This window comes from Typopeltis vanoorti, chromosome 2 (genome assembly GCF_054136105.1).
Source record: "Typopeltis vanoorti isolate ZY-2024b chromosome 2, IOZ_Tvanoo_1.0, whole genome shotgun sequence".
In the NCBI taxonomy this organism is placed as follows: Eukaryota; Metazoa; Arthropoda; class Arachnida; order Uropygi; family Thelyphonidae; genus Typopeltis; species Typopeltis vanoorti.
Window position 1 is genome coordinate 163,411,226 of NC_143550.1, and position 12,061 is coordinate 163,423,286.

Genomic DNA, 12,061 nt, shown 5'->3' on the forward strand with positions numbered 1-12,061 from the left:
GGGTGAGACAGAGGTTAAGTATAGTATAGAAATATTACCTTTCACCCTTTTGGTCTCTTCATTATTGCAAGCAGGTGGATTTAATAGGAATTTGTCAATTGTTTTTTGTGAATAGCTATTTAGTTGAAAAGTAGACCTGAGAAAATTGAGTTCCTTATCATCAAGAAGAGAGCGAGCACGATGTCCTAGTGTAGCAATGATTCCAAACTTTTGAGGAGGATAATGATGGGATTGACCTTGGAGATATCTGTTGGTGTGGGTAGCTTTTCTGTAAATCAAGATTTTTAATTTCTCCGAGGAACAGGTCATTTTGATGTCCAAAAAGGGAACAGAACCATTGGCTTCAAACTCAGCCATAAATTTTATGTTCGTATGTTAATTATATAGATGTTCTAGGAAGTTCAGGAGAGATTCACAGCCATAGCTCCAAATCAGGAAAATGTCATCAATATATCTTTTCCAAATTCTTGGTTTTAAAGGACGAGAGGAGATGGCTTTAACTTTCAGATCTTCGAAATAGATGTTCGCAAGTACATGTGACAACAGATTACCCATTGCAAGGCCATAATTTTGTTTATAGATGGTGTCCTGAAACTTAAAGTATCCTGAGTGGATGCAATGGCTAAGTAAGGCCATGATCTTTTTAGATAATTTATCTTTGAGTAGTACAAGAACTTCGTCCGTAGGAACATTGGTAAATAAGGAGACTATATCAAAACTAGCCATGATTTCATCTTCCTTAATAATAATATCTTTTATACATGAAACAAAATCTGCAGATGCTTTTGCAAGATGTTAATACACATGCATACGCCCAACAATGAAGTCAACAAGAAAACAGTTTTGAATGCGCAGACCTCAACGTTTCAACATTGAATATATATACACTAACTTTCTGTGATGTTTACAATTATTTCCTGTATGTTTTCTGGTTATTTCTTTTTTAATGTGCACCTGAAGAAGGCTGATACATGCTGAAACTAGTTGTGCTATTAAACTTAGTTTTCATTTTTCTCAGTTTCTAGTAATTCAATTTTAAAAAAAAATGTATACCAACTGAGTAAATCAATCTTCCTACATGTGTGTGTGTATATATATATATATATATATATATATATATAAATCCACAACCTACCACAGTATGAATGTACTGTCGGTTCTCAAATAAACCTTTCATGCAATGAGAGCCATGTAAAACATAAGAGGTTGCTATTGATCAGAAAGACTTTTTAGAATGAACATTGGCTACAAAGCCCCCCCCCCCCCTCCAACCTTAACAAGTATGACTGCATTAATTTTCCAAAGATCTGGGAGACAGTTATTCTAAGACCAAATATAGCCTGCCATCTCCAACTTAACTCTATGGTTATCTGGCCCCTAGAAGGCACCTTGTTAGGAACTTAGTTCTTTCTCAGTTATAATTTGAATTGTTTTTACAGCTGTCTAGTTGAGTGCTATGTGCTTGCAACAGTTGTAATTTGTGACTGATTACTGGTTAGAAAACCAGTAAAATATTAGTAAGCTCAGTAAATTAATTTTTTTTTTTTTTTTGTCTTGGCAATGTTTTTACAACATGAAACACTGTTATGAATAACCACTGATACTTAGGCCTATCTGTATATATACTCAGTATGATTTTTAATATGTTATGATGATCATCTTTGATTTGATGGAATTGTTTTGAAGACCTCTGCAGCCTATTTTAACTTCCTTGTTAAAGCATCAGAAGACAGTTAATATATATATGCTATGTAATTAAGTTACATAGTTTGTATATACAACTTGTAAAAAAACTGTATCCCAAATTTGGTGATGTGTGTGGGGGCGGGAGGCAGAATCTGTTATGAAGTCCCTAAAGTATTAAGCTCTGATAACCAGAAACTGTCTTATATACTGACTCCACTTGTTGCTATTCATCTAAAACAATGTTCTTCATTGTGAGATCTGAGAGTTCAAAAAGTCAAGTAACACCCTTATTTTATTTTTATTAAGAGAAAAGGCATATGCTGAATTTGGTAATCTGAATTTGGTATACTATTATCATTTACATATGACAAAACGCTGCAATGTATATCCTCTTGATAAGAGGCACTCAGGCTATATATCAAATTTCATTATGTTCTCCATATTTAGGAAGAGGTTTTTTTTAAAATTTTTTAAATTTTTATTTAATTTTATTTTTTATCATATTAGTAGACATGCATGCCTGCATATTGATAATGAATGAATTAGTATTTGGATGATTTCTGAGCCTGTTGAAAATAGGAGGCAGATTATTTTTACTGTCTCGCCTTTATTGAGACCTGAATTGCTTAAAAAGTACTCTGGTGTCTAAAGGGTTATGTAATTCTGAGCCCATCCACTATCTTTGATGAAATCTTATGGGATTTTATGAATGATGGAAGTTAGATATAATTGAATAATTAATTAATTTTATTCAGTTATATCCATCTCATCATTATTTCTTAGAAAGAACAACTGAGAGGTTGATGACCTCAAGCAGGACTGAGTTTTTTTTTTTTTTTTTAACAAATTGAGCATATTGAAATCCAGTAATAATTAATTACATAATACATCAACAAACAAATGGCATCTATGCAAGATCCATATTAAAAACAAACTTGACATTATTAAGCATTCAATAATGTATATGGAGAACTAATCTAAGGTGGCACAGTTACTTAAAGAGAATCAGGAAGACAAAGGTACTTGACCTTTGTAATGACAGAGATTAATCTAGATCTGGGTAGATCTAGATTGATGCAGTTTAGCACTGTATTGGAAGACCAAAATCTGAGAGCTGACAGTAGGATGTCTGCAAATGGAACAAATAATGGAGCAGATTAATTTGAAAGTGTTGATAGGAAGCTAGTAAGCATAAAAATTTAACTATTGGATATCATGTTAACCTGAAACATTCCTTGAAGATGATATCAGAAAATGATGTAATATAATGCAGTAGTAATTTCAGTATCTAATAATTAATGCAGCTTTAAATGTTATTTATATTCTTTATATGGTATACTTATTTCATTTTTCTAATTTACTTTAACAGTCATGGACCAGTAAAATACACCCGCAGTTGGCAAGATGAAGGTGCATATCTAAAATTGCGAGGTCAAATCCGTGGTGGTCGAGTCAGAGGAAGGGGTCGAGGTCGAGGAAGGGGTTTTGGTCGAGGTTCTTGGACATGGAGTCCTAGTGAACTTCCTAATGGCAACTCCATTGATCAGGAATGTGAAAATGGAAGAAGTGATGATGTTAACAAACATGCACAGGAAAAACCAGAAAAACTGGCTGATAGTTCTTGTGGAGATGTTATGAATAAAGAAGAATTTCCAGCTCTTCCGGGAAAAGATGAGGCTGTTGTTTCACCTACAGAGGAAACTATAGCAACAGAAACAAAGCCTGAAGTCAATATAGCAGAAGAGAATCGCCAAAAAGAAGAAATACCTGAAGTTGTCAGGACTCAGACATTTGAAAACTCAAGGCTCACCAATAAACCCAATCGAAATGATGTAGTTATTTCACGTGGTAGCCACCGTGGTTCTAGAGGACGTGGAGGAGGTGGTCGTGGTAGGACTTCTAATAGGGGTCAGAGATCTGGCCCTCCTAGAGGATTACGTGAACCTCGTCAAAGAATAATTCACACTCCTGAATCTCAGGGTTTCAAACGTAATTTTGCCCCTAGGCAAGAAGAAAGGAAACAGGACATTCAAATAACTAATGGAATGAAACAGTTGTCAATAAATACAAAACCTGAGCCACATATAGAACAAAGGATAGAGAAAAAACCTGAACCAAAAAAAGAGCCTATGAGTGAGTAATGAACTTTCTTTATGTATTTGTTTATATGTTGTAAAAATGAATAGAGAATATATCTTTTTTTTTTTTTTTTTTTTTGCTGTAGTAGCTTGTTAATTCTTAAAAAAATAATTTTTTTGCTTTGTTTATGAGAATATTGTTGTAATGTGGTTTATGAGATTAAGCTTATTATAAGTGTGTACTTTACATTACGACTAATAAGTTTATATTCATTAGGCGATAAGTAACTGTGTAACCAGTCAGCAGTCTTCATTTAAATCCAGACTTCATCTGATAGCTTTCCTCCAATGAGATTACATTATATAAAAATTCCTTTGTTGCTCGTTGAAGTGCCATTATTATTATTATTATGTGATACTTCCAAGGAGTCCAAAGACTCATCAAGGGAGGGCACCTACTCTACAACTCTGTCTCCACCACTCAATCCACCAACTACAGTGAACCACATCATCTACACCAACACCATCTACTGCCCACCACCAGTATTTCACAATCACAAACATCCATGCCCAATGCGGGATTCGAACCCGCAGCCTTTTGGCTGGAGAGAGGATATGCTGACCACTCGGCCAACAGATATTATTATTACCCTAAGATCTCATCTGGGAGGTCCTTTTATCACACACACACACACACACACACACACACACACACACACACACACACACACACACATACCCCTCTCTCATCATACCATGTCTTAAACACACTCAAACTCCTTGCAGACACCACACCCTCAGGCAAGACATTCCAATCATTCACAACTATTCACGAAAATAACCTGCCTCTCACTCCCCTACTCACACTCTCTTTATACAGTTTCCAGGGATAACCTCTAGTTCTCCCCTGATCTCCCACTATTCTCTGTAGAACTTCTCCATTGATCCTATAACAACCCCTTACCAACTTGTAGGTCTCTATCATATTTCCCCTCTTCCTCCTGTCCACCAGACTGCAAATTACATCTTCTCAATCTTTCCTCATACTTGACATTCCAAAGGTCAGAAACTACCTTAGTCAGTTGTCTTTGGACCCTTTCCAACATTTCTTCATCCTTCTAAAAACCCGGTGACCAAATCTGGGCACAATAGTCTATGTGTGGCCTAATCAAAGCCTTATACAACGGAACAAGAATCTCCCTACTTCTACACGTCAGTGTCCTCCGCATCATTCCCAGAAGCATTTGTGTTGTCTTCACAATTTTGGCGATGTGTCCCCTAAATTTTAGATCCTTATCCACTATCACCCCCAGATCTCTTATTTCCTCTACCTCCAACAATATATTCTCACCAAGCATAAATTCTGCATCCCATCTTTGTTTTCCAAATTTTAAAACCTTACATTTTGCAACATAATAATAAATTTAGTTTAATCCTTTATCCAAGTGTGAGCAAACAAAGTTTGCACCTGAAAGTATCTTCAGGACTGGGGTAAGGTGGTACAACACCGGGAAACTCGTTGCAAAGGTGGAGCAAGCTAACATCACTCCTATCTCAGTATCTCCCATAATGCAAAACACATCTCCTTGCAGATATGTATAATGTTATCCATTAAGGGAAGGGCCACTACCCAGACTAGTTTCGACCTTTATTAAGGTCTCTTCAGTGGGAGCCAGGCCTAAGTGGAGATACCAGGCAGAAGCATTATCAAGGTCATCTTTACCTGTAGGAGTTGCAAAACGGTGTACCACCTTTTTATTAAATTACTCTGGATTTAGAGAAAGATGTTGAAAGTTTATTTTTCACTTGGTTAAACTATAATCAATTTAGTTTAATCCTTTATCCAAGTGTGAGTTTGCACTTTTTTTTTTTTTTTTTGCACAAGTTTGCTCCTGAAGATACTTTCAGGTGCAAACTTCGTTTGCTTACACTTGGATAAAGGATTAAAGTAAATTTATTATAGTCTAACCAAATGAAAAATAAACTTTCAACATCTTTCTTTAAATCCAGAGTAATTTAATAAAAAGGTGGCACACCGTTTTGCAACTCCTATAGGTAGAGATGACCTTGCTAATGCTTCTGCCTGGTATCTCCACTTGGGCCTGGCTCCCACTGAAGAGACCTTAATAAAGGTCAAAACTAGTCTGGGTAGTGGCCCTTCCCTTAATGGATAACATTATACATATCTGCAAGGAGATGTGTTTTGCATTATGGGAGATACTGAGATAGGAGTGATGTTAGCTTGCAACGAGTTTCCCGGTGTTGTACCACCTTACCCTAGTCCTGAAGATACTTTCAGGTGCAATACTTTGTTTGCTCACACTTGGATAAAGGATTAAACTAAATTTATTATAGTCTAACCAAGTGAAAAATAAACTTTCTACATTTTGCAACATTGAACTCGCATCCCCATTTCCGTGCCCAATCACTCAATTTATTCAAGTCTTCTTGCAAGGCCACAACATCTTCACTACTCTTTATGGTTCGTCCCAACTTTGCATCATCTGCAAAGAACTGAATATCTCCATCCAAATCTTCGCCAATATCATTAATATACAAGTTTACAGTAATGGCCCTAAAACAGACCCCTGAGGCACTCCGCTAGTGACTTTCCTTTTCCTGGATATCACTCCCCCCCCCCCCCATACACAACTTGTTGATACCTATCAGATAGCCAGTCTCCAATCCAATGCACTAATCTAATATCCAATCCGATCTGCTCTAGTTTGACTGTCAACTTATCATGAGGTACTCTATCAAAAGCATTTACGAAATCCAAGTATATAACTGTGTTTCCTTCTCCTCTGTCCAAGGAAGCAGTCACTTTATTGTAATAAGTAAGTAGATTACTAAAACATGACCTGCCTTTAGCAAATCCATGCTGTCCATCAAATATAATACCATTGTTGTCAACCCAACTCTGGATCCTAGTTCTCACAAGCTTCTATAACAACTTAACCACAACACCTGACACACAGATAGGCCTATAGTTTGATGCTTGAGTTCGATCACCTCCTTTATGAAGTGGCACAATCTTGTCCTCCTGCCACTCCTTAGGAACTTGACCAAGTGCAAGACTCGTATTAAAAAAATATGTCAAGGCAGGTGTCAACTCCCTGGCACATTCCTTCAGAATACATGGTGATATATTATCAAGTCCCACAGCCTTATTTACATCTAGTTTACTCAACTCCCCAAACACCTCTTGCTCACTTACAGTCAGTCTCTCCTCCCCATCATCAACTGCTCTCACTCTCTCCATGAAGTCACATTCACAAGATTGAAAGATCTTTATGAACTGCTCATTAAGTATCTCCACCACACATTCTGCAACAGCTGTCTTTATACCATTTTCTCCAATCAATGTCATCCTTCCATAATCATTCTTTCTTTTGCTGGCTACATATCGAAAGAACTCCCTAGGATTCTTTTTGGCTTCATTAGCTAACTGCTGTTCATACCTCTGTTTAGCTACTCTCACCAACCAAGTCACCCTCCTTGCCTGGTCTTTGTAGGCCTCATGAAATTGGTTATTTCCACTTCTCTTATGCTGCCTCCACAATGCCCTTTTTCTCTGTATCGCATGCTTAATTTCTTTATTCATCCATCTCACACCTACCTTATTTAACCTTCTCACCCTTGGAATACATTTAGACATTGCATCTACTAGATAGTTTTTGAAAATCCCCCAAGCCTGAATTGATCTCTTTTCCAGCTAACTCCTCATTCCACGCTACACCCGCAAGCTGTCTCCTGAGCTCTTCATAATCACTCCCCTTGTAGTTCCACATATACTCTTTTCTCACAGGGGTCCTCGCACTGCTGGCAACCACCCAGGTAATCACCTCATGGTCACTCTCACCAATTGGTGGATGATTTGACACCTCATTTATAATTACATCCTCTGATGAGATGACCAAATCCAAGACCCTCAATCCTTGTGTGCCCTCTGTTACATACTGTCTGAGTTATCCCTCAAAAACTCAAGAAACTCATTTTCTTTATTTCCAGTTGCTATTTCATCATTCCAGTCTATATTGCCATAATTAAAATCACCCATAATGATCACCCTTTTCTTATTTGCTTGGCTAATTTGACTATACATTTCACTGTCACCACCATCCACATTACCTGGTCTATAACAACATCCCACCAAGTATTCGATTCCATTCACCTCTATCTCACACCATACTGCCTCAAAACCACTGGCACTATTTCCGTCTTGCATCTCTACTGGAGTGCTATAACTCTTTCTCTATCATCAATAGCACTCCCCCCACCTCCCTTTTTACCCCTTCTATCCTCATGAAACACATCATACCCTTCCATCTCTATTCCTGTCAGGATGTCATCCTCTTCCACCATGTCTCACTTATTCTGACATTCTTTGGGTGAACAGATGCAATAGCTGTTATGTTTACTGAGATACAACAGCTGAGTTTTGAAGGAGGACTATGATAGTAAATGATTCAACATGCAGTCTATGCACAAGAAATGAATGTATCTGAGTTTTTGGATGTGTTAAGTAAGTTTGATGGTAGAAAAGACTTGTATAAGAGAGATAGCTTGTACTTGAATCGATTTGGCATTGGAAGTCTCAAAAAATTATTTATTAGGTTGAGACCTAATGTTGAGTCAGGGAAACCAGATCATCATGGGGGAAATGGCAAGAATGTATAAGTTCAGCTATGATATGCAAATATAGGGTTCTGACTTTTTGAGTCTGTATGGGAATGGAAAAAAGAAAGTTTCCCATCTGGGCCAAGTATCTAAAACCAAAGAAAGTTATTGTTATGTCTATACACAAATGCAGGAGCATCAAGAAAAGGGGATAAAGTTCATTGCCTTCCTGAATATGTTTTGGCCTGAGATTATTGGCATTAGCTGCTCTGAGTCTGATGTTATAACTGGGATTGAGCATAATGTGTATAGTATTTTTAGGAAATACAGAAAGATATGGAAGATGAAGGGGAGGGGGGGGGGGGATACTACTAATGATTTCAGGTGATTTGGGTCCAGGAAGGATAGAAATTCATGAAAGCAGTAACAATGATGTACCATGAAAGACTGAGGTTGAGACTTTGGAGTGAAGCCAGGTTCAGTTTCTGCTGGTGACAATTAGCAATTCCAAATTACCCTAATGGTACTAAGCAAGTAATCATTCTGGGTGACTTATATGATTCAAACATTGATTGGATAGAAGAGAAATCCATGATACGAATGAAGTGGAATTTATTGAGCTGTAGTGGGACAACTTTCTCAAGCAGCATGTACAATATGGAACTCTAGGTCAAAGAGTATTAGATTTGATCATGGCATCAGAAGTGGTCTCAGTTAAGAATGTGACTTTTTTTCGCTACCAGTTGGTGACAGTGATCATTAATAACTATAAACCTGGAAATTATGAAAAACTTGGGAGAATACCATCTTTGGTCCAGTGGTATCAATTACTGAGTGGGAAGGATATCAGTAATGCATGGGAAGCTTTTAAAAGATGTTTAAATGAGGCAGTATCTTGATGTGTCCCTAGAGTTTGAAGAACAAATAGGATGATGATGTAGGAAAGATCCATAAGATGATGATGTAGGAATCTTGTGAGAATAAGAGTGAGAGGAGCTATGAAATATACAAAGTGCAGGCCAGAAAAGTTACACGTATTGTATGAAAAGCTAAATTGGAGTATGAAAACATATTGTGTTGACTAGAGACAACCCAAAAGAATTTTATCATTATGCTGCAAGTAAAAGAAAAAAAAAAGAATGTGGAAGAATAACTTTATTAAATGTAGATGGTATCCTTTTGTCAGAAGCTGATGAGATTGTGAGATTGTCAAATAATGAGTGCTCACTTTACAAACAATGATCAACTAGGTGTATATAATATGGTGCATTGGATAAACAGTGCATGAGAATTCAAGAGCTGTTGCATAACTTGGATAAAAATTTGGCAGTAGGGACAGATGGAATATCAGCACATAAGCTTAAAGGAATGTTCAGACGAATTAGCTTGGTCCTTCCATGACATGTTTGTATACCTTGAATCTCAGATCAGGAAAGCTCCCACAGGAATGGAAAAATGCATGATACTTTCATTATTCAAGGATGGTGCAAAAACCACCCTTTGTGAGCAACAAAAACCAGGGCTTAATTCTACACCAAATTTGGTCAGCATTGATAAAAAATATACCTAAGTCAGGCCTTGGACAGTGTGAACATGAACAACAGAACGTGACAACATCCAGCATTGTTCAAACTTAGCATGCACAGATTCTGAATTCAGATTTTTTAATTTAATGAACAGTTAGATAGCCATAACATCATAGAATGAACTATTTTGATTAATTTTTCATTTCTTGTGTTTAAACTTTTAGTTACCTTTAACCCCTGAAGATGTAAGTCAAACGACATACAAAACTTGTCGGGTTTGTTTATTTTTATTTATCTTAATAAACATGTGGTGGCAATACCGGAATCTTTCTTTTGAACTGCTAAACCACAGAAACCTTTGCCTATAATGTTATAGCTGATCTGATTAAAAGGAATGGATACACTGCGCATCTACCAGATTTAAGGCGACCAGTTGTGTATCCTAGAAATTAGTCCTTGGACCAGTGTTGTTCAATCTGTACATTAATGATATTGAGGAGGACCCAAAAAGAGATGTTCGGTAGTTTGCTGATGATGCAAAGATAGACAGGCAATCAGCGATGCTGCTGATATACAGCTGATATAACACTGAATTGATAATGACTATCAATTCAGTGTTATTAACTGTAAGCTTATGCACTTTGGTGTGATGAGACTTAACAGCATATTATATTGGTGGGATTATTCTACAAGAAACTGAGTCTAAGGCTCTTAGTTTTTTGGCGGATAGGAATTTTAAGTTCAAAGGTGACAGCAAAAATTGCCAATAGAAAACTCAGAGGATAATTACAGTGTTGATATTATCACGTTCGACCAATTGCAGCCAGTCTTGCCGATATTTGTTTACGCATGTGATTGCACGTTACAAGTCATTCCGACACTGCTCAAACTAGCAGTGTATCGTATGCTTGCGCGCGTTATTTCTGTGAGATACGAAACTTTTATTATTGGTGTTTGTTCGTGGTAAGGGTGAAATATTTTTAATAGAGCAATTTTTTAATATGTAAATTTATTTATTAATAAATTGGTTACTGATTAGGGAAAAAAATTTTTTTATTTTATTAATTTTTTTAAAATTTGTATATGCAGCACCCCCACTTAAAATTTTCACCGGCTGCCACTGGTAGTGAATGCATTCAGTGTGGATGAGTTGAAGAGAAAGTATGACAGCTGGTTTGGGTTATCTATGGCCTTCCTCAGTGAGTCCTTGACTCTCTGGATGTCTCAAATAATAATAATGTTTGAAGCTAAGAAGAAAAGCCAAATGGCTATATTTTCTGGCGAAGTTTTTATCCCCTTAATCTAATGTTTGAAGTTATTTTAAACAATTAAAATATTTGAAATGATACAATATATTCATTCATTTTATTAAATGAATTAAATTTTTTAATATTGTAATACATTATACATTCATTGAATTTTTATTATTTTAATTAAACAACAAACATTGTAATTCAGGATTTGCTGTTACTAGGTTATGCATAATTCAGTTGGTTTGAACAATAATCGAAATAGAAAAGTTTGTTGGGTGATGGAGCTACTCCACTTTCCACCCAAAGTCAAATTTACATTTAATATAAAATTATGTTAACAATAGTTAAAAAGACATACCTGGTAGTGCAGTTTCAGAAAAAGGATGACAAGGTATTGGAACCGAATTTGTTGAGTCAAAACGTGCACTATGAGAAAGATGTAGAATGAAGCTCAGTTACATGTAAGTATACCTACATTGAATAGTCAAAAATGAAACATTAATATAATTATTAATTAGGAAGATGGTAGAATAGACTCTTGATTAAAAAAAATAAATAAATAAAAAATAAAACAAAATACTAAAATTTGGAAAACTAAAAATTAAAGAATAAAAGAAACAAAAAAACTAGTGAAGTATGTACATTATATACATGATCATTGACATGACTTTGTGCTGCCACCTTCATGAGAAATGCATCATTAGTTGGTAAACATTGCAAAATGAATAGAAAAGTTAAATTTGCACTAATTTTCAAAGGTACTGTGAGAATCTGGAAAATGAGGGAGACATTTTTAGTTTAAATTTAAAAAAAAATTAAATTTAAGATCACTTGATGTAGACATTTGGAATTTACACAATGTACTGTATATTGTAGTAATTTTTCATATTTGTGAATT

The 12,061-nt window shown here is 36.0% G+C and overlaps 1 protein-coding gene across 1 annotated transcript in view; it reads left to right on the forward strand.

Moving 5' to 3' along the window:
* LOC150109595 (uncharacterized) overlaps positions 1-12,061 on the forward strand; it is a 233,401-nt gene that overhangs the window by 132,507 nt on the left and 88,833 nt on the right. The window contains exon 6 of the mRNA XM_090402715.1: positions 3,056-3,819. Coding sequence (XP_090258841.1) covers positions 3,056-3,819 — 764 coding nt within the window. The remainder of the gene's footprint in view (positions 1-3,055; positions 3,820-12,061) is intronic.